Source organism: Lates calcarifer, linkage group LG13 (genome assembly GCF_001640805.2).
Source record: "Lates calcarifer isolate ASB-BC8 linkage group LG13, TLL_Latcal_v3, whole genome shotgun sequence".
NCBI classification, from domain to species: domain Eukaryota; kingdom Metazoa; phylum Chordata; class Actinopteri; family Centropomidae; genus Lates; species Lates calcarifer.
Genome location: NC_066845.1, coordinates 11,824,548 through 11,847,986, shown reverse-complemented (window position 1 = coordinate 11,847,986; position 23,439 = coordinate 11,824,548). Strand labels below are relative to the sequence as shown.

The window sequence follows — 23,439 nt, the reverse complement described above, 5'->3', positions numbered from 1 at the left end:
CAATTAAATGAAACCTAGCACATCTTTATGCTGGTCTATAGTACTGTATTAACCAAATTAAAGCTTTCAGTGTCAACTATTGAATATTTGAAAGTAGGAAATTTGATACTTAATGTCCATGCAAAGCTTATAACAACCTCAGTAAATAATGTTTTATATTATGTTTTAAAACTGGTGTCTTTTGAATATCGTAGTCATAATATGATCCTGATCCTACTCTCTCCCTACTGCCCTCTCTTCATATCTTTTTTTTTTCTCTTGCTCTGTCTTTCCCATCGTCTCTTGCTCGTCTGCATCAAAGTCATTATCAGGACATCTGCTTAGCTGGACTGACAAAGGAGGTCATAAGCCTAAGCAGTCTGTGAGCAGAAGTTCACACTGAGAACACACATCAACATGAGCCAGAGGGAACGGGATAACAAAACAAAATCATGTTGAAATGTAGTTAATTGTGGAGGAAACAAACATGAGTACCAGTATGCTGTGACTGCTTGTGTATTACTGTACATGTCTACAGAGCAAATCAATGAGCCATAACTGAACATCAAGGGTCTAAATGCCTTAGGAATAATAACAAAATCATGGGCAATACTTTAGATCAACAGGAGATACCTATGTCATGTTTGCTTCACCTCAGTTTTCTCCAACAACTATACATTCTCCCCAGTGGTCAAAATCGGACCATCTCTCCACTTCAGCACCCTGGACAGCACAGCCTCCCCCAACTTTCAGCTACTGTACAGCAATAATATTATCATAAATAAGTAGAAAACAATGCTGGGTCACAACATATATGGTTGAATAAGAATTGCTGGCAGTGAATGCAAATACCCAAAATAAATCTTCAAAAGTTGAAGGTATTGTTGATATGTCTTACCTGATACATTCTGCATCTGCACGACAGTGGTTCCTTGGATGGACTGCTCATCAGCGACCACTGTACCTGGAGTGGCGGTGGTGTCAGCCGCCGCTGAAGCGGACGTAAAGAATTCTGTGCCGATCTCTGTTGTTGTATCATACTCTGTCAGGGTGTCACCACTGTGTTCTGGCACCTGAGTGGCAGACTCATCAAAAACACTAGTTGACGATGTCACATCTTCAGCTGAGGTCCCGCTGTCAATCAAGACAGCAGCAGGTGTCACAGCTTCAGGTGTGGTCTCTTCCTTGTAGACAACAGCTGGTGTCTCTACATCCTGGGTTTGAGGTGTGGTTTGTGCTGCCTCTGGTGGCCCTGTCTGGTGGCTCACCTCTTTGCCGGGTTGGGTGTCACACATAAAGGTGGTGGTGGTGATGGGAATGGCTGTGGGGGTTGTTGTTTCTTCAGCAATGCTAGTGCTGTCTGGCAGGCTGGATGAGAAGTCCTGTTCAGGTGGCTGAACAGGTGGCAGTCCCTGTACACCAAAACTAGTCACAATATCATCCACGCCCGGATCATAATCTGGGAATGGTGTTGCTTCCTCGCTGGTCAGTTCGGTTGATTCTGTTGGAATGTCGGTAAGGTCAGATGTCATCGCTGTGGTGATCCCAGCATCAGGAATAGTTTCCTCAGTCTTCCCCTCAGCAAACATGGGCTCTGTGCTAAGAGAAGCATCTGGTATGGGGACATCAGGTTGGATTGTGCTGATCTCAATCACTGAGTGATCATCCAGCTCAGATGCTGATTCTGTGGTATCAGTGCTTTCTGTTGTGTAGTGGAGTTTGTCTAAGTCTGGCGTCTCTGTTATATCATCAGTTTCCTCAAGGTCCTCTTTGATGGTGGGTGCAGCAGTGGTGAATAACTCCTCTTCCTTGCCTGCAGGAGTTGGGCGAGGTGGAGACATACTGGTAGAGAACATAGACGAAGCAACTGAAGGAACTGGAGAGTCTAGAGATTCGTCTGCCTCTGATACACTTTCAGATGTTGGGGGTAGCGTGGTGGCACTACTCTCCAGTAAAGGGATGGAGGTAGTGGAGCTGATGGTGGTGGTTCCTACCACAGACACATCCACAAAAGAAGTCTGGTTGATCACCTCTCTCCTTCCTATAAAACACACATAAGCATGTGTAAAACAAATACAATCTTAAAATATTATTTTTTTAAATTCCATGTAAGTATGTGAAGCAGGCAGTTTGTGAGACAAGCCTTACGAGTCAAATAGCAGTCAAGGAGCAATATGCCATAGCTGCAGTAACAGTCTGACACTTGACATTAAAGTACCCAGAGTTAAAGGTTTCCTAGAAACCTCAATGTGACTTCCTCTCTTAACTCTTCATGTTGTTTATAACTAGCACTAACATTAATTCATTCAATGTTCTCAAGGACACTGTGGAACCAATGTTATTTAAAGTTACAAAGCAAAGTTTTAATGTGCATTGAAGTGGTTGGCAAATAGCCTAAATTATCTCAAGGTAAAAGTATTAATAGTCTTTCTCTTGAACCTGATTAAATTGAATGCATGTGGGGTTATTTTCAGAATGTTCTGTTTCCCGTGAAAAACTGCGTTTCTCTCAACATTTCCTGATCTTTCTGAGAGGATTCGAATGACTGTAAACAGCATATAAACTTTAAAGGATCTAGTGTTGTGGTTTTGTTATGGTGGCCCTGACTATTTTTGTCCTCTAACGTACCCGTGCACTGTCTCTCCTCCAACAGTCATTGACAGAACAAATACCATCAGGTCTTAGCGATGGTCCTCAAATGCTCACCAATGAACCTACTTATTCTTAAGGTTTTATTGAGTAAATCCCCATATGCTCCTTCCTCTGTCCTCCAGTGCTCTCTCATTTACTCACTCCCATAAAAAGCAGTGTAACAGCTTTAGAAAGCTTCTCTCAGTGGCGCAGACAGATTGTGTAAAGCCAGCTGTTGACCATTACGTACTAGCCCTCTTTCTTCATGAGACTATCTCTGATGTAAGGTGTGACACACGTTTTTCCCTAGCAGAAAAAATAGGGCCTGCTTTCAGAGGGAGTGCATTATCTCACCATTGCTTTTGAGCTGTTGCTGTTACTGAGGCCTTTGTTTTCCTCTGGGCCAATCCAGAGACCAATCAGAAGCCAATTATCCCCCTTTTCCCTCTACACCTACCTTCTTTCTCCCTGTCTTACTGTGTAGTCTAACTGACACAGGTTTACATAATACTTCTTTTTTGAGATATCACTGGGAACGGGAAAGCAGGAAATGATGGAATGACTCCCACCAAACAAGGGTACTTGAAAAGCACTTAGACGGGGGCGTAAATACAACATGACTGAGAGAGCTGACATGGACTACACAGAGCAGGAGGTGAGGGTGGCCTGTTTGCGTGCCCTCTGAACTCTATGGGGACTTATCACCACGAGAGTTAGCATAGCTCAGGGGCAGCAAATGGCCAGGCAGGGGACGGCTTATCTATCCAACGTCTCATTTGTAGAGATGGAAAGGCGGGGTCAGAGGTCACCAAGGATGACTGAATTTAGAAGTCCAGCAGTAGCTTTGTCCATTATCCAAACGTCTGCTCTGATAAGCACAAGTGAGAATGACGGAGGGCAAACTGTGACAGCGGAAATGAGAGGAGAAAGGTGAAAAGGGAGTTAGATAGTGAGACTAAAAAGGCTGACAGGTGTGGTATTAGTTACTTTTGCTGCTCTAAATGGTGACTATCATCTGTCATTTGGTTTTGCCCTAGGGATACTGATTAGTTAAGAACACTTTACATTTTGAGGGATCAGCCTAATTCTGCTAACCTCCAGTGAACCATGAAGTGTCACTATTTATAGACATCCATCGCTATATTCTCCTTTCTTCCCATGGTTTATAATCACCATGGTTTACAATAAGATGTTTATTTCCTAACACCTTAGTTACTCAGTTAATTCCTGGGTTTATTATGATTGGAATTACAATTAATCTGGTCTTTTATAATCATAGAATATAATAGAATAGATAGTATGTCCTAAAATTAGAAATCTGAATATTCTGAATAGTACTCCAGTACTGTTTTAGCTTGTTTGACATCAGTCGTGAGGTTGTATAAGGATAAAGCTTAAGAGGCCTTGATTAGCCCATCTGGAAATAATAAAGATAAAAACACACACAGACAGATACTGACTGTTCACAAACTCTCAAGTAAAGTACTGGTCATTAATCTTCCCATTAGAATATGAACTGGCCTGTCCATTGCTTATAAAGTAAACAGAGTTTACCAGTATGGTTTTTACTCTCCTCTTGGCTAATTTTGTTGCCACAGAAATGGGCGGGAAACTAAAATGTGAGACAGTGAGGTCAACTGGACACTGCAATCTGCGAGTCTAGTCTGGCACATAACACGTAATGCTCATAGGAAAATCATTTGTCTGCTTTGCTCCGGGTTGTTGAAATCATGCATGTAGCGAGAAGCAAAGACACAAAGTGAACAGAACAATGGACAAAAGATGAGATAGGCTGTAAACATTTTTAACTGTTGGTCTGGTTTGGATGTGGGAATGTGTACAGTTTTTGCAAAGAAGCAGAAAATCAAAGGGTGGGGGAGCAGAAGTGAATACATGTAGGAGATGAGATCATAGCTCTGTACAGCCCAGGCCTGGTTTGACAGGGAATGGTCTGTGCTTTCAATTACTGTATGTCTTTTATAAAACAAAATATAAACATACATACCATATGTCCCACCATCTGCAGGTAACACTTTGTTCCATGACATACTGTCAATCTACTAAATAGTAACAACAAAACAGTGGGAGTTTACCTTTAAAACAGTAAGCTCCAAGCTTCGTAGTTGGTTCTGGGAAGCCAGTCTGGTTTCTGTAGCGATACATGGTCCTTACACCAAGCAGGCCTCCCCCACACTTTAGTCTGGGTACTGCGACAGGATGTCGTGCACTGCCATCAGAGAGCCAGCCATAGTCACATCTGTCCAGGCCCTGTCGCCAGGCAGCATGGAGTTGACCGGGAGTTGCCAAAACAGCATTCCTCTTCTTGCACTCTTCACGGGCCTCCTCAAAAGTCATCTTATGGGTCACAGGAGCATAGAACACCTCACCTAAAACAAAGAGGGCAAAATGCAATGAAGACTTCATGCAGAGGCACACAATCAAAGGCAAAAATTATGACAAATTGTGAGTGATCACAGAGACAAAATCTGATTATTCTAAGGACCAGTCACTCTGGGCATAAGGTTTAATTCACTGTTCAACCAACCCAACCAACTTTGGAATGAATCAGCGCTGTATTACTAACAGATGGACAGTCATTTCATATTTCATTTTAAATTATCTGAACTGAAAAGCCAACTAAAAAGCCCATCATTTGGAGTAATCTCAAGCCACAGCTTTTTAGGCCATTTTGGCCTTTCAGAGGAGACATAGCCCAAAAACAGCTGACACTAGTCACAGCTGTGCGGGGCACGGACCCAAGACATCTCCCACCGATCATATTTAGGACAACAGTAGTTCATTCATTATATTAATCTGAGGTGGGATAGCAATGCAGACAATGTGCCTGGCCTGTAAATGAACGCGTCTGTACTTCAGGACATTAGGCTTCCCCTCGGGGGTGAGTGAACTAGGTTCCACCTTCTGTGTTTCCGTTCTTCATGTTGTTCATATTAGGATCTTACCTTAAGAGAGGTCACTGCACTATGACAATTATATTTTGTTTTTTGCCTACATATATAATATAAACATAGAACTACAGAGAGGAAAGATCTTAATCGAAACCAAACAGCATTACAAGAGAGGATGACTGACTGACTACATGTTTTCAGTTAGTCTTGGGCGTAACGTTTAAAATTTCCCATGCTGGTTTCATCCCATTGATTTACAATGGCAGTGAGATTAAGAGATGTTTTCCACCCAGAAATGCACTCCCTCTTAAAAGCAGGCAAGAGACATGGAATCCCCCACAGAGAGTCACTTTCAAGAACTTCCCTATTTTACATTGTGATTTTAGTGGACATTTCCTGCCCATTAAACATTACAGTGATGACCACCAGTAAGTTATTGGTAGCCACAAGTTTTATCTTAGAGAAATCAATTTTTTTCAAACTCTTGTAGAAAATAAGAGATTGATTAATCAGTATTATAGCACTAATGAATATCCATGGCATTGTAGTTTGCCTGCAATCTGAGACACATACAGACATAACCACAATGTCCAGAGCAAATGTCTACATGCTACTCTCTATCATCAATTAATACAAAAATGATCCAAAAGCCCACAATTAACTCTTGAGTTGAGTATTTTGATGCATGTCTATGACACAGTTTAATAACAACACACCTACATGTCATGTGCAGCGGACCCAGAATACAGCAAGGTCAAAAATATGTGTATTTGTTTCTTGGAGAGATTGAAGAGCTAAGTGGAAGATGTATGTGTGTGTCCCTGGTGGGTGTGAGACGGGGTGACATTCCTTGGTTGACCCCATTATCTCCATCTGCTCATAACGCTAATAATACAAATGTCACAATATGGACTGATGGCTTCATATTCACACAACTTGTGCCAAAATAATTTAATTTTGAATTATGGTCTGTTGTAGGGCTGCAATGTACACATCCCAGATGAGAAGAACAACTACAGAGGGGTGACTAGAGTTTAGTTGTACCAAGTGGGTTGTTAAAATCTCCAAGTGGAGTTGAGTCCATCAGCAGTAACAAACTGGACAATGAACAGAAAAAGGCTGTTGGCTGTGAAGTGAGACCTTCCCATGAGTAATGCCAAAGACACTTAAAACCCCCATTATCACATTTTTATTGGTGACTTTTTCAAAAACCACTATGATGGAGAATGAATTGCAATTTCTGCTTAAGAGTCAAATTATCAGGAGCTTCTCTTTGACCCTAACTCCCTTTCTATAACACGTGGAACTGTTTGGTGCAACAAAATACATAAAAGGTCACATTGTCACCAATAACATTTTCAAACAAAGCAATTAAGTGCATTTCCACAGTGGTCTTATAAGCTGTAAAAGTAATTTGCTTTGGCACTGTGATAATTTGGAGGTTTTGTCGTTTCAGCCAAAGGGTGTGTCAGTGCCTCGAAACAACACCTCATTACTTAGAACTAAAAAAGCCTAATTTTGTGGCTCACTTACCATTGAGTTTATCCACGTAACAGTATACATCATATGTGTCCGTAGGTTTCCTGGTCCCGTATGACCTAACGCCAGGTTTAGTCTGTAGGTTGCCATAGCAGCCAGTCCTTGGCTTTGTAATTGGGTATCTATGGAGTAGGAGAAAGGAGGAGCCATTATAACACATAAGTCAAACCATCTTGTCTTTGTGCCAAAGTATTTTACATCACATCAGAGCACAAGTGAATATACATAACTGAATAGAAGTGTTGTTTAAAGGAAATGTCTTTTGACAGAGAATTATACAGCTAACCTCACTGTCTGGTCAGCAATCCAGCCAGCATCACACTGATCAAAGCCGTCCTCATAGGCTGCTTTCAGTTGGTCATATGTAGCAATGGTTGCTCCAATATTTTGGCAAGTTCTGACAGCATTCTGGTAGTCCAACGTATACCTACTGGTTTTTGCCCGGTAATGAAAGACAACACCTGAAAGCAAATTGTTAAAAAAAAAAATCAGAAATGAAATATAATAAGGATTTATATACAAAAATTTAACATAGTAATCTGGAATTCATCAGCATAACTTCAGTGCCATAAATTATGGCAAATGTCTTATACAGCACACACCATGAGTGAAATAATTGAGTATCTCAGCTTCTTTGGAAAGGAGGAACTTTGCAATAAACCAAGAGGATAAGCTAAATACTCTACAGTTCACCACAAATGAACAAGATAAGTGCAGATGATGCCATGGCCCTGAAATCCCCATATTTGTGGACAGCAAACAGACGCAGAAGATATGATTGATAGTCCTAATTAACATTGCGGATAGTTGGAAAAGAGGTTGTGAGGATTGTTAACCAGTGAAAACCAAAACTATCCCAGTATCCCCCCACTCCGCCCATGTTTTCTACATCCCCAAAACATGAGTTATATCTCCCAGAATACTTCTCAAGAGAGAAAACATAGAATGCACATAATGACACTAGGTAATGACTGGTATCTCCCCCCAAAGAGACTATAACATTTGACTTGGAGGTACTGCAATAATGTTACATTGTCATATACATAATTTAAACCTTGTGTAAAGTTAATGAGGGATATTGGGGAATTCTGTCTAAGTAAAAAAAAAAGAAAAAAAAACTTGGTAACACCCACTGAGTGCCCCACCAAAGAGAAAAATCTCAAGGGACAAGGTGGCACCCAAGATGACAAAGACACATGAGGTTATGTAGTTTTTGCTTTGCACATACCAACAGCTGGAATGTCATCCACATTTGGGCTCTAATGGCCAACTGGATTACATGAATGAACGCTGGAATTAAAACACTACCACAGGGGACCCAAAGTATCATCTGACTCTTTTTTTAAGAGTGCACTGCCTCTAAAATAAGAACAACTGCAAACTGTGGTTACTCTGTGTAACTACTGGGTAGCTGCTGCTATCAAAGTAAGCAGAAGGGCGCCCATAGTTCTCTCATTCCGTTTACATTTCTATCACCACTTGTATTGCATTTCACTATTATTAAGCCCTTGTAGCAACCCCCCTTCTACATTCAGAGTGTATCTTGGGGAAGCTATTTCAGAGTCCTTTGTCTGATTCCAGTATGATGTGGGAAGGATATCATGAATGTCTTACCGTTGACATCGAGGTTAACTGTATCCTGGGTGTCTTCAATGCCGTACATGACCTCACAGCGATACGTGCCAGCATCACTGGCCCGCAGCTTGACCATTGTCAGTGAGGCGTCACCAACATCCTCAGGGTGACTGGGCACTGATACACGGTTCCTGTAGCTAGAGCCAATCTTGATGACCCCATTTTGTGCTACCAGCACTGTGGATTCTACTTCTCCCTCTATTTTGGTCCATTTGATCCGCAAGTAATCTCTGCTATAAATGGCTGTTCCATTGGGACTGATGACTGGTGCTGAGGTTGGAATAGTGGAGAAGAAGCAGGGAAGGTTTACCTTCCCCGACAGGGACCCAGTGACTGGTCTGATTATCGATAATGCGTTGGAGGCTGAAAGGCAAAACACAGAAGGGTTAAACGCAGTTTCAGTTCATATTCATTCATTCACAAATAGATTTCTATTTTACATTTTAAATTATATTTATTTTCTTTCACACAAATATATCTACTATTTACTCTCATCCTAGCAGATTCAAGCAGGCACTATAAACTGCCCGACTCGTTTACATTGACAGGGTGTAACAACTACACCCAGTCTAATAAAGAAAACATGCATCATGGCCTGAAAATGGTTCTTGGAAAGTCAAACCTCATCCTTAAAATGATGGGTGTGGGAACATACTTAACACTGACTGTTCTGTGTGTGCAGCATGTTTGTTAAAAGGTTTTTAAAAAGTTCAAGATAATTGGATAAACTGGGGAGTCATGTTTGCATCACTTCATGTTATGCCACTGCTGAGTTCTGTGTACGTTAGTTTTCCTAACTGATGATGACAGGTAGACCCACACGAAACGAAGTGAAGCATGTTATCAGCATGCTACACTGGAACACACTGAAAACTTACTACTGATTTTACACACCTACATTGCAGAGCAGAGTAAGGATATTTAATTTAATCCTACAGCTTGAATGTTTGGTTTCACTAGCCCTTCTGCTTTTGCACTGCTTCCAGACCAGACAAGGTTAAGAGTTACTCTGCGTCATCCCCATCCCCCTTTTAGCTCCGTCCACATCTAAAGCTGGTGACTGAATCTCAGTTTCATTCTGCTTCTATGTGAAGGAAAACAAATACGGTGTCAGACAGGATGCCAGACACAAATGAATGGCAACAGGCTGAATCACACTTAGCCCTGTGGAGATTTACCTGTTTTTTTTTTCTTCTTTTTCTTTCTTTGGGGGGTGGGGGGGCATTCACAGAGAACAATGTGGGGAATGCTCTGGTAACAGTGATGGGACAGCCCCAGAGGCATGAGTGTGTGCTTAAACCAGCTGTTGTTTCCAGACTGAGAGCAGAGTCTAATTGAAAGGTGTCCATCTGTACCCAGAGACAGAGCAGGGGGACAAGGGGCCAGAGAAGCCAGGGGGGCAGGGTGGAGGGAAAGGGGGGCCTGAGATGTAAACCACCATGGCTATGTCACCTTCAACTTCTTCAACTCTTGCAGATTAAACAATATGAGGACCAGAAGGGGCTTATCACAGTCTTCTAGAGTACGAACGCCAGCTAAATGTGACAAATGACTTTGTGTCTGGCGAAACACACAGAGGTGGACAGGAGGTGTAAGGGGTAGGGAGACAGGGAGGAAGTTAAGAAAGGAAGAGGGAGGGAGGGAGAGGGAGATGGGGAGAAGGAGGGTGGGAGAGAGGAGCGAGTTGGAAAGAGAGAGAGGCAGAGGGAGAAGCTCAGTTAAGACTTACCTGTTGCAGTTGCAGCTTCACAGAGAAAACATAACCACAGGATATGCTTTATATTTAGTACCATCTGTTGGAAAAATCAAATAGGTGCATTAGGAAACAACTCATATAGTCCTTTTAGTTTTTGCAGTGCATCCAAATTCTCCAAGGGAGATATACTGTACGTTTATAACATACATCTGCTTTAAACTTTTTCTATGCATGGGTTTCAGAAAAGGTCAGTGGTGTAAACATCTATTCCTCATATAGATAAGGCAAAAACATAAAAAATCTAAAATTATTGCAGCCTAAAACCTTTACATTTAAGTGGGATTTTACAAATATAAAAAACTTTCATAAAGTCTTTTTGTAGATAGCAATAGATTGACCCCCTCAAAATATGATGACAGTTTGAAAGCCCTTAAAGACATCACATTTACATGGCAAAAATGGCATTTAATAACTCAGACTAATGGTTTCAGAGAATTTGTGGGTGGCATGACTGAAAGGTAAAACTTCCTGTGAGGTCGAGCTGCAGAGATTTTTTGGAGACAGGAGGACAGGAGCAGTGAGACCCACAACCCTCACTTGCACCCCACTGTATAAAACTGAAAACTGCTATTCTCTTAAAAAAAAAAAAAAAACGGAGACACTCACTGTGTAATGGCAATTTGCAATGACAAAGATCACCATCGAGAATATTTCAGGGTGGGTATACTCTGTGCTTGTGACTTAGTGCCAGCACTCTGACACAAGTCTATCCCGAGTCCACGGACCCACCCTAATGGAAACTAAATGAAATAAAACTTTGGGGAGACTAAAAGAACAAGAAATCCTGGTCTAAAAGGTTTTTTTTTTCCATTTACATAAAAAATATATATATCATTTGTAGAATGATGAGTATAAGCTACAGGCGGCTGCAGAAGGTTTTCTAGGAAATCGAAAGAGTCATTCAAAGAAAGATCAGTACTTAAGCATCACACAGGCGTATAATTGGTTGCAGATTTTTGGAGCCATTTATCCTTTACGTGCAGCTCGGAGATGCTCCCTGCCATGAAACACATATATCTGCTACTCGGGGCTAAAATACATATACTATCATCCAATAAGAAATACACTGAACTTTGACTCTTGGTTTGGTGCAGTGTCTGTAACTTTTTTCCCTTTTTCTTCCCATAAACACCTGTTGCGTGTGGATGTTCATCAAAAATCCTGACAGGATAACATAATATTGATGACTATAATTCCAAACTGTTACATGTGGAAAAGGTGAAGGAATTTCCAGTCCGCCAGCTGATTTCCGAAATTCACTTGCGCTCACTTAGTAGCGGGACACAACAGTGTAGGTTATCTAAGGACAACACGGCATCACTGGGTGCGTTCGTGTTGAATCATTTGTAGGCTGAGAAGTTAACTTAAACGATTAATTAGTTTTATTTGGCAAAAACTGCTCGATATCATGATAAAATATTACATTCTGAGAAAACAATAAGCAAAAATTTGCATTTAGTCAGTAATCTGGTTAAATGCAATTGTCTGTCTTCAGTTCAAAGATAAAATTACTTACGTTTAAATATGTTTTATTCCATAAAATGCACATATATCGATATATGCCCTTAAATCCAGTTAGTCCCGGTGCGTAACATGCGTGCGTAAAAAGTGCCCAAATATGTCCACTCCACAACGGCGCAACAGCACTTTATCTCCCCGGTGCGCCTTTCTCCTCTCCTTGATGCTCCAGAGTTACAGGGTCCCACTCCGGGATGGTCCTGGTTCTGAACAGAGCGACAGAAGCCGTCAAGTGCTGGCAAGCAACAACTTCAATTTTGCCTTAACGCACACTGTTATTTCGTCAGTGTGGAGAGGAGGGGCAGAGTGCCCATCTGAAAAGTGAATGAGACACCTAAAGGAGGAGGGAGGTGGGAAAAAAAAACTTAATTTGGCCCTGTGCCTGAGAGGTGCATCCTCGTCCAATCAGACTCTTCCGACATCACGCGGCTCTTTTTCTTTTTCTTTTTCAGGTAACACATCTGTCATTTTAGGATGAGTGCATTTTCCATTTCGATGTGTTCATAATAAGAATAAAAGTAATTAAATAACTTCTGACAAAGCTTTTTTTTTATTATAGATGTGTCGCCTTTATACCGCTTGCTGTACAAGCAATGGACATAATCAACTTCCTCCGATGATAAAGTCTCACATTAATGCCATATGCGTCTTGGCACATAGCGACATACGTTCAATATCTTGTGTAATATTCTGCATATTTTGTATGGCTCTTGTTTTTCTTTCTTCTTGATTTCACTTGTCCCTTATTTTCATTTATATTTGGTGTTGGTTGGTGTGCCCCTGCTGTAACAAAGCAATTTCCTGTCAAGGATCAATAAAGTACTATTCTTCTACTATGTGCAGAGCGCACCACTCATATCCAAGGGCGCGCGATGGAAACAGGGCGGTGCATGTCTCTGGCTGAGTCACAATCAACAGTTTGTCTCAACAATATATTTCTGTCACTATTGTGAGGGATTTCTTCCCATCCATCCCACTGAATCACACAAAAAGCAGTGCCAATCAAGTTTGTCTTTAGGCTGTTCAGGGCTATTCTTTTAGACAGAGATTTTAACCAGGTCTTGTGTGTTTACATGAATACAGTGTAAAGGATGTGTCAAGGAGAAACGTCTGCGGTGTTCATCTACAGAAATAGATCATCTCAAGTGGAAAAATGGTTATCTCTGATTAACATGACTGCCTGACTGAAGTGGCCAGGAGTCAGCAAACACTGGTTAACTGGAACCTCTGTGCCTGGCTTTTCCACAGGGGGGAGAGGCTAGACCACAGTTTATCAAATCTTGTCTAATAATCACAGTGATTGGCTACTGCTAGATAGGTAGGAGGGCTTAGCTGAGTGAACTGTGATTGTGTGTGTGTGGTGGTAGGTAATCTGTCTGGCAGTGATTATAACTCCCAGCAGTGTGGGATGAGATTTGTCTTTTCCGGTTGGTCTGATATAGAGTGTCAGTGTGAACATAAAGACCACATCCCCAGTGTGACATCTCAAAAAAATGACAAGAATAATCAAATTTATTGTCTGTGTGTTGCTTAAAACCAGAAAGGCGCTCATTGCAAATATACTATGTACATATATATACATACATATATATATATACATATATATATATACATATATATAAATACTTTTAACAGACTTTATCTTGTTAAGATTTTAAAAGTTTAAAGCATGCAAGCAAGATGTGTGCAATTTTGCCATTATTTTTGCTTTCAAATGAAAAATAAAATATAAGCTGAATTCATAGCAACATTGCACAGCAAAAGCTAACTTGCAAGGTATCAGGGGGACCATTGGTATGATAGTGTTCCTTAATGACCGCCTCTGAAAGATAGATGGGCTTCTACATGTGAATCAAAACTGACGGGTAGGTCTGGTTGCTGACTCTATTGGGGCGGACTAATTGTCCAAAATCATGGTGTTGTCTTCTGAAGCCAGCTGAGAGCCGGAGCGGAGGTGTTAAGCCTCTGACAGAGAAGACTGCCCCTCAAAGCCCGAGGGCCCTTGTAAAAAGTCATAGGTGCCGTTTCCATACCTGCCTGCATTGTAATCATCTCGGGGCTCAGCCAGTTACCCACAGTACATCTTTCCTCTGCAAGGCTGGACTGGTCTGGACAGCCGGACTCTTGAGAAAGACAGGAGGCAGGGGGAGAAAAGGAAGGCTGGAGTTAACAGGTTGTCAATTTTAACTAATTTACGATCTCATGAGTGCAACTTGCCACTTAGTCTCCATGAGACCACTGAAATAGACTGAATCAGAAAATGACACACACACATTTTCAACATCAGACATGTTCAAACTCTGAGCTTGCAGAGGAAATAACGGTGCCTGCCCAGCAATCAATAATAGACAAAGACAGACTACTTTCTGATTATATACAGGTTTCAGAACTTAACTAAACAACTTGACAGAGAGATCAAACTGACATGACTCTGGGTGGAATTTGCCACCTGACCCCAGCATAATTAACAACTACTCAGTTTTAGAGTTACAGGAATCAATTAATAATTTTACTGCTTTTCCTTCTCATCTGACTCATCGTTAAGCAAAAAGTTGCAAGTGACTTACTGCTGCGTAAAACATCTACTGTAAGCGCAACTGTGGAAGCCCCGTTGCCTCTCAGCACCCATAAATCAATGAGTCAGAGAGCCAATCAAAGAGCGTTTGATCCTGGTGATCCGCTGTGCAGGCCCCAAGATGACCCACATATCACATGACCTATAAAGGTGGTCTATCTCCGGCCCCATGCCACCTCAGACAGCATAAAAGTGGCGTTAAATTTCTCAGACCCCAAGGGATGTGTCCCCCCACCCATCAGGATTTTTGTGTGGTTCTGTAAAAGGAAATTTCATCCAATATCCACAAGCATAAGTGCAGTAAAGAAAATCTAGAATCGCTGTGAAGTCACCTGATATGTTTGACAGTACGTTTGCTCCTGTGTAAATAAACTTAACAAAAACATCCAACAATTAGCTCACATCAGGATTACAAAACGACTCTTCTGAGCATTGCTAGAAGAAAAAATAAAATTAATAAATAATGGTGTGAAACAAGTTGTACAATTTATGTGTCAAACAAAAGTCAAACTGGTGACACAGAGAGAGAAAAAACAGCTTGTTGTGATTTCCCAAGGTATAGGATAACAATCTTGTGGTGTGTGTGTCTCTTTTTTGTAAGAGAACCCCCTGTTTGGAGCAGAAAATGTGGGAAAATGAAGTTGCCTCTGGATAGATGTGAACCATGATCCTTTGGAGCCAAGCGCAGAGGTCCAGACCTCCGAAGCTGATCCCTTCAGCATTAGTGAGAGACCAAGAGAGGTAAGTGACAGCACAGGAACTTATTTTAATCATGTTTCTCATCAGGTCAATTTACGTTTTGCTTGCTTTTTTAAAAAACACTTTTGTGATATTATCTGAGGAGAAAGTAATACAAGGGAAACTTACAAACAAAGCAATTGTGCATAAAGGCTAGAACCTGACAGATATTGGATTTTTGAGACCAACACTGATATTTGAGAAAACACACAAAGATAACTATCTTTTGTCTGAAACATTTCTGACATTGCTTCCTCAAATGTGGTTAATATTGTGACAAGGACATGTGGTGGACCTTTAAACATGACACTAACACAAATACTACAAAAAAATTTTGAATAATGAATTTGAATGTGGGGGCAAAAGGTCAAAATACATAAAACTGCATCCAATAATCAATTTCTTTATTGCAACTTCTATTCATATGTTTACCAACATAGAGACCAATATCAATACATATCTAATAAATTATATTATCATGTTAGTATATTGGTCAATTTCTAATACAGGCAGTGAAATGGTGTATAAAATTTTGTCATGCATATTTCAACAGAAAATCTTGGACACATCTGCACAAATTGGCTGGTAACTAACCTCGCTAGCCAAGTCTAACATATTTAAGATGTAATATTTGAAACTTGGTAATGTTATAGAACTCTATAAACTGCGTTTCAATAGAAACACACCCAGATAGCAAAAGCAGAGAGCCACTCTTCTCCCCAGCCAACCACACCCCCTCGTTTCGGCAACTTCCGTCTGACATAAAAATAATTGAAAGGAAAAAGGAGCAAAAGAAAAAAAAAAGGAGAAAAAGCTGCACACTGCCATTGTGAGGGCGACTACACAAGTGCCACAACTGTCTGGACTCCTCGATACCAGGTGTCAATCAGCGGGCAGGTGTCAGTCACGACGGTGACAGCTGGTGGACTGTCAGTTAGGTCTGTGGGGTATTACAGAGATATGTACATCTACTCCACTGTTCACTGATGGCCTATAGTGAGAGACATTAACCTGCTCTGTCTTACTAATGTACAACTTTACATCTCTGTATTCTCCAGCTTCCTACTCCAGCTATACTAAATAGACAGCTGGTTGGATCCCATTGTGGATCAGCTTGTGGGATGGCTAGTGTCTCCATGTCAATTCAGTATGTACAAGCAAGCACAGGTAAAATGTAACAAAGATTATTTCAAACTATGTGAATCATCCGACTGAGAGGTGACAGGTAAAACCACAGCATAGGTGCTGCGGTGAGGCTGAGTCACTTCAGAAGACCACAAGGCCTGTCGCAATCCTTATTGCAACATACATAAACATTTTTTTTCTGTGAAACTGGCAAAAATGTTCCCAATCATTACAAGATTTCATCAGATTGTAATCCAACCACTCAACCCAAAACTATAGCGTCAAAGACCTTGTGATAGGATCGAGTTCTAATGGAGATTGTTTGAGAAGCCCAGCAGACTGGAACTGTATGAATCACTGCATCTGCCACCTTCTAGCGAACTACTGAAATCAGAAAGGATGGCAAAGGAACAAAGACAGACGAAGCGAGAGAGTGAGAGTGAGAGTGAGACAGAGAGAGAGAGAGAGAGTGAGAGAGAGAATGGTTTGATAACCAGAAACAGACCATTCCCACGTCATAGATCTTTGCCAATTGCAGTTAACATAATGCAGCATTGTGGGAACCATTTAATTCTGAAACCTCATCCCTTCTGCTGTAATCAGTCTATACATGACGTCTGGGGAGTTGGGATTACAATATTTCAAATTTGAGCAAGTGTCATATTTGCACCAAGGTATTTGAAATGTGTGATCTATGGCATTTGCGCAGACTGTGAAAAGTCATCGACTCCCTATGGTAAAATTCCCAGAGGAGTCATGCTTCTCACTGTACTTCAACCACAGAAGAAAATGGGTGTGTGAAACAGTGAGTCAGTTATTAAGCCAGGCAGCAATTAGGCCTACATGAGAGAAGGCAATGTGGACTGCTCGTCGATCCTTTGGTCTCTGACCAAGAGGAAGTTAAGATAATAACATAATGCATTCCCAGCCATGAGAGAAAATCAAGTCAACTGTAGAAAGTCATTTTGGTTTCTTTGGTTCCAATTTCAATTTTTAAGGCTGTTTTGGTAAAACTGTAATAAAAATCTCTTTCGGTCATCCATTAAAATGCCTGGGTGGCGTACGTATAAGGCATTTAAAATTGCTTGGTGGTTACTGTACATTAGTATACATTTCTAAGCATCATCCTGCAATGCAGAAACATGAAAAAAAAACATATGATGGGGGCACAAGCCAAAACATCCCACTTCATCTTGACAGGCCTCAAACTCCTCATGCTAAAAGGGTCATGAAGTGCTATAGGTGGTAAATGCTATTGTTAAAACTTGGTCAACTAGTTTTATCTTCTCTTGTGTAACTGTGACAGAAGAAAAAAAAATCGATACCATCTTTCTTAGCAAAGTTACAAACTACTTCACAATGTGGAAAAAAAGAGAAAGTCTCCCTTGAGCTCACACTGCAGCAGGTTGTCATTATCACACACTTAATCTTTGACTACCATGCTCTTAAAACCTGCAGAACATTTGGTATAATTCAAATAATAAGGCCAATCGGTTCACACCAGCAACTCAAAGAGAAACCGCTCGTTATCTGTGATGATCAAAAGGCTCCTTTAATGACTGGGTTGAAACAAAGCGGATGCTCTTTGCCACTGGCAAAACGTGCAGTGCAGAAAAGCCTGCATGACTGGAAGTCAGCACTGAGTGTGGAGTGGAGATTTCTATTTGGTTCAGCCACTGAGTAAAGCAACCAGAGAAGTTTTATCTGTAATGTACAGGCTACAATATAAGTAGTTTATATGGTGTATATTTAAGAAATCAAATCTCTGAGGGAACCAAATGTACGACTATACTTTGCACTGTTTTGTTTTTCCAAATCAGTCAATAGATTTTCAACATGAGGAACTGTCATGTATGATGATGATTAGTATGGCCTTTTTGCTATACTAAAAGATAAAGGCTGTGCCAGGGGTCATATCTGAAGAACAGAGGCTTACACATTCAGTTCAAAGTGATCAAGCAGGAAGGCTCACTGCTGGTTTTGTATTGCCCTAAATATATCCCCTTATTTACAAACAGCCTGCCCACTGCTTTACTCCCACATGTGTGCCACCCCCAGCAGAAACAACGGCACTGCCCACTGTGAGCAAAAGCAGCAACAGGTGATCGAGTCTGACACAACTGGCCCAATAAAAACAGAGTTTTTTTTAAAAAAAGCATATAAAATGTGTTTATTGCTCTACTGATCATACGTCAATGCAGTTTTATGGATTCACAAAATGCGGTTGATTCACACATCAAGGAGGCTGCATGGTGTAATAATTAAAAACGGAAGCATACACCAACTGGTCCAACATGTCTGAAGGGTGATTAAACTTTTAGGATTAGTCAGTGTGAAGTACTTGATGATAGAATTCAGCAAATAAAAGATGTCTGTTTCAGACATTACAGTGTAAGGCGGTGAGCAGTGAGAGCACAGCACGGCTCGACAAACACACAAAGACCGCTCTGTCTCACTGCAGCTCTGTGGCAGAAAAAGCAGGAAGACACCTGTCATTCCCCTGGATGATGGGAATCCTACAGGTGCACGCTGTAAGTGAATGACGATGATAAGCAAGTGACTGAATGTTTAATTTCGGGCTTGCCCAGCCGTCATCGCTCCCTCACAAACGGTGTTAACCCTTTCTGCTACATTAGCTGGTGTATAGCCTCTATTGATCTAGACTGCCCTTGCTAAAAGGCCATGAGGTTGTCACTTTGAGGTTTCATTCCAAAGTACTATTTAATGAGGAAAATCATCCATCAATAAGCTGACGTGTTCTGTACAAGTGACAAAAGACACATAACATGACAGACTAAGAGGTTTAAGAGTAACCAGCAAAATAATTAAATATTCAAAACTCCACTGAATGTTCCAAAAAAATAAATAAAAAACTTCATTTTTACCTTATTAGTGTGTTCATCCATTTAGCTACTGCAGATGCTTTATACTCTATTCAGATCATATTCTAAAAATGAACCTGTGGTCAATACACTGGGTTTTTACTCCAGTTTACCACCATGACATCAACAATTCCTTGTTAGAGTAAATTTAAACAGGTTAGTGCTCAAAGTCTAATGTTCTCAAGTTGCAAAGACATGACCCATAACTATTTTTACTCTGCCATATCTAAAACATCATACTGCTGTCAATTTAAACCCCTTGATGTCTTACATTGGCCCTGCAAGACATAAATATGTCACATGTAAAATCAACAACAAACTGTCATCCAGTTTATCTGATTAATCTCATTCACAGAAAGGACAGTTCTCGTTGTGGTCAGTTGTTTGTATCTTTTAAATATAACAAACAGATAATGATGTGTGACTTAGGAAGTGCACAAAGGCAAGTATTACAATGTAAAATGTTTATTTATGTCAGGCTGACAATAACATGCCTTATCTTGTGAGGCATTTCACAATAGATATTTACCATGAAGACTTGAAGAAAACATTTACAATATTTTACATTGCAATTAAAATTTTACTCCATCGTGTATTTTAGACTTTTATAGAAAATATTTTTTATATTTAAAATAACATTAAAATTGTTATTCTTGCATCAATTGGCTATATAGGAGAGAGTGTGACATTCCTGTGGGGATTACTAAACCCAAAAGCACGTGTTGTGGGATTATCCTGGCGGCCGCCCGTGGTCTTCAGCAGACATATAGGTATCATCAAAATTCTAAAAGACGGCAGAAAGGTCCAGAAGTCAAAGGTAGAATGTTCAGATAAAGACACTGAGTATGTTTCCTTAGGTTCATTACTGTCAGTGTGAAGACACACTGTGATGACCTCTGGACCTAAAGCTGGTAGCAGAGGTAAAGGAAGAGGTGAGGAGGTGAAGACAACACAACCCTATTAACCCTCTGCAAAACACCCTCAGGTAGTTTGGGCCACAGAACATCCACAGAATAAAAGGGCAGATGTAAGCAAGAGAAAAGGGGGAGGTCAAATTATCTTTTGCAAAATGCTAGTTTAGAAAGAGGAAATGAAAGAGATGGCACATAGTTTATTTTCATAATGAAAAGAGGGAGGAAAACATCAGCAAGACATGATGAATAAGCAGCAACAAAGCAGCTTCAGTTCCTTGGTGGTGACACCCTGTTTTCTGGGTGTAGCCTGTTGTCCCTCAGTAGTTGTTACTCTTTCTCCGGTCTCACACAGAGCCAAGGCTAAGGGTCTTGGCAGCCAAATTCGAGCTCAGGGCGAAGTCAAACTCTCGAGAAATTGCTTCCATACTCCTGGTCTACATGCTCTGCCATGCTCTCCATGTCATTAGCAGCAACGCCATCAGTTCCTGAGGAAGCACTGGAGGGCATTAAGTGCCTGTTATCACGCGACTATATCTGGGCAAAGGCTTCGCAGCAGCACAGAATGAAGTGCGCAGTCCGGAGCATTTGGGATAATATAGCGTCATTAATTGTTTGTCTTTTGATTTATTGAGGATGAGAGGCAAGCGGTAAGTCTCTCATGAGAGCTGTGGCAGGTAATTGTCACAGTTAAAGCAAACCAGATGGAAGCAACATGCTCTCGCTTTCTGAAAATTGCTTTCACAATCTGGGACAAAATCTGGCATCAAATCTGGGGACACCTCCAGGACACTGTTGCCTGGTTGTCACTGTTTTGGTTGTGTGTATTGAAGTGAGGGTTGACTAGCTAGCCACATAGCTGGATAGGGATCAAGAAAACCTGTTCATCACCAAAGCCTTAGATTTAGGGCTTTAATCATGTTGATGAGTCCTGGATATCATCTCTTCATTGAGGAGGAGGAGGGTGGAGACAAGACAGAGAGAAAGGGCAAAGACAGAAGGGAACAGGGAATAGACAGAGGGAAAAAGTTAGGAGTAATAAACATCAAAATTTTAATTTCATATTTTGTCCTCAATAAAATACAGGAAACAAAGCTCAATACATTGATATAAACCAAGACTGAATTACATTATCATGTATTCTGCCCAAGATGCTTGTGTCATTTGTTTAACGAGAGGAAAAAAAAACATGTGAGCAACCAGTGAAACCTGATAGAATGCAAAGGCAAGGGTGCAAATGAGGGAAGAAGTGCATGTTTTCATTGGAACTCAAAAGCTACTGCTGTCATTGCTTTGCTGGACCGAGCGACACTACACACTGCAGTAATTTTCACTGTTGTTTATTTGCCAGCCAACACCCAAATGCAAGCTGTGGGAGGATGTTCTGAGATTGTTAGATGTTGAAAGAAGTGTCACTGCAGCAAATGAGAAGAGGTTATCAACTCATATGTATTAACTGACAACATGGTGACACTGACAGCAGCTATCACTGGTCAAACACATCACATATGACCACCACATCTGTTAAAAACACTTTTTTGTTGCTTGTCAGACTCTCTTTGTTTTGCAGTGGTGGCATACAAATAAGATGCAAAGTTAGTCTGAGCCCCTTTGTAGCCCCAAAAGGCAGCAGTCCAAGAACCTGGACATTCTACTGCAGTGCGTCAGTAGGAGAAAACATGCAGCTGTTCAACGTCGGAAAGACCACAACATTGTATGTCTGAGCCGGATATTCAGGAGACATCGCTGTAAATCCAAACATTAACAGAAGCTGATAAATCTGTGGAGCTCTGTCAGACCCACCAGTGAGTCAGTCTTTATAAAGTAATATTGCTACGATGTTCACACCCATAGAAATGTATTCTAAATTCCACTCATGATCTCAAGAGGAAATCAGTAGAGTGTAAGAAGTTAAATGCAATAGAAAGAATGAAAAGTTAGTGTTCATTGTTTTTTTTGGCTTTTTTTCAGTAAGTACATATTAAAAAACCCCAAATATGTTTTTCATGCATGTAACCCGTCCAAGTAATGAGGAGGCTGCAACTATTCTCTGGCATCTGTAGACTAGCTCTACATCTAAGACTAGTGCTGTGGTCAGACGCAGCCAGAGGAGTTCTGTATGAGCCTAATGAGTAATGCAATCGATAAGATAAGATGTAAGATGACGAACATCAGTCAAATAATTACGCATGGACCACAGCCGACACTGCTGGATGCTGGGAAGTGTGCATGTGTGGGTTTTGTCTGTGACACCGATGATGACGACAAAATGATGATTCAACCTTATTTAATGGGAGAACTGGAAGGAATGGGGAATAAAAATTCAGTAGGGCACCCCACATCTATTACTGCAGTGGTTTTTCAGAGCTTTATGTGAGTGCTGAAATTGGGGAAAGGAAAAAAAAAAAAGTCATGAATGAAATTTGAGGGAAAAGGGAAGAATGTTTCATTGGGCCATAAAAATCTAAGCTTGAAATGATTTGATTGCATTGTTGTTAAATTCTGGTTTGGGGCCACATGGAACAGCTTACTCTTTAACTAGAAAAAGACTGGGGAGATCGTGTGTCATGTTGACACTATCTTAATATGAGCTACTTGAAAATCTGCAACATATAATCAAAATTTTCCCATCTAAACTCTTCCAAAGATATGTTTTGTCTTTGTATTGCTACTGCATGTGAAGAGTTGCTCCACTCATCAACTAAAAAATGTAATCTACGGGAAGCAGTGGCAACAACTATGATACCAAATATGGTGATACATTGGTTGGTTGGTTGGTCTGTGACTAACCTGTGATTTTACTCCTGCTCAGATGGTTCTGGGCTCAGAGCGTGAAGCAACCTGCGTTTCTGTCTTGGTTGTTCATCTTCATCGTCAAAAAAGGTCCGGTCCACAGAGATGCCATGGCACACAAGATTACGACCTGCATAGAATATATACAGTGCACAAGTGCACACACACACACACACACACACACACACACACACACATGCACAAACATACAACTGTTCAATAAACCACCTTTGATACTCATTATTTCTTTGGTGTCACTACTTTAATCAAGAACATCCTTAATCAATGATGTCATTAATATACCTGAACTATCAAGGCAGTTGATTTGAAAAGTAAATCATGTCCACTATAAATCAAAGGTAATAGATGCTAATTACATTTCTTCACAGTGACCTCTGACTATCTGACTGCAAGTTCCTCAAATGCCTCTAAGCAAATGCCTGCACGC

At 40.8% G+C, this 23,439-nt stretch overlaps 2 protein-coding genes across 4 annotated transcripts in view; both read right to left on the bottom strand.

The window, feature by feature from the left end:
• Positions 1-782: 782 nt before the first annotated feature.
• On the bottom strand, positions 783-9,711 carry LOC108878040 (versican core protein). Its single transcript, XM_018668336.2, has 6 exons — positions 9,702-9,711; positions 8,673-9,056; positions 7,345-7,519; positions 7,053-7,180; positions 4,704-4,997; positions 783-2,020 (listed from the first exon to the last, which is right to left on the bottom strand). The coding sequence occupies exons 1-6, from the start codon at positions 9,709-9,711 to the stop codon at positions 783-785; spliced, it is 2,229 nt and encodes a 742-aa protein (XP_018523852.2).
• Positions 9,712-13,814: 4,103 nt separating this feature from the next.
• The window catches only part of LOC108878628 (DNA repair protein XRCC4), a 28,746-nt gene continuing 19,121 nt past the window's right edge, over positions 13,815-23,439 (bottom strand). Inside the window, exons 7-8 of one of the 3 annotated variants that reach the window (XM_051075115.1) lie at positions 22,989-23,121; positions 13,815-14,090 (exon numbers count right to left, since the gene is read on the bottom strand). In XM_051075115.1, coding sequence (XP_050931072.1) covers positions 22,997-23,121 — 125 coding nt within the window. In that variant the 3' untranslated portion in view covers positions 13,815-14,090; positions 22,989-22,996. Of the gene's footprint in view, positions 14,091-19,736; positions 21,143-22,988; positions 23,122-23,439 lie in introns of those variants that run through there. The other 2 variants (XM_018669519.2, XM_051075114.1) reach the window with 2 other exon arrangements.

Excerpts from the sequence above, each read along its gene's own strand:
- LOC108878040 (XM_018668336.2), bottom strand. Across the intron at positions 7,181-7,344 it reads ATTGCTGACCAGACAGTGAG|ATACCCAATTACAAAGCCAA; the intron begins GTTAGCTGTATA and ends CCTACTCCATAG. Across the intron at positions 4,998-7,052 it reads TTACGTGGATAAACTCAATG|GTGAGGTGTTCTATGCTCCT; the intron begins GTAAGTGAGCCA and ends TCTTTGTTTTAG.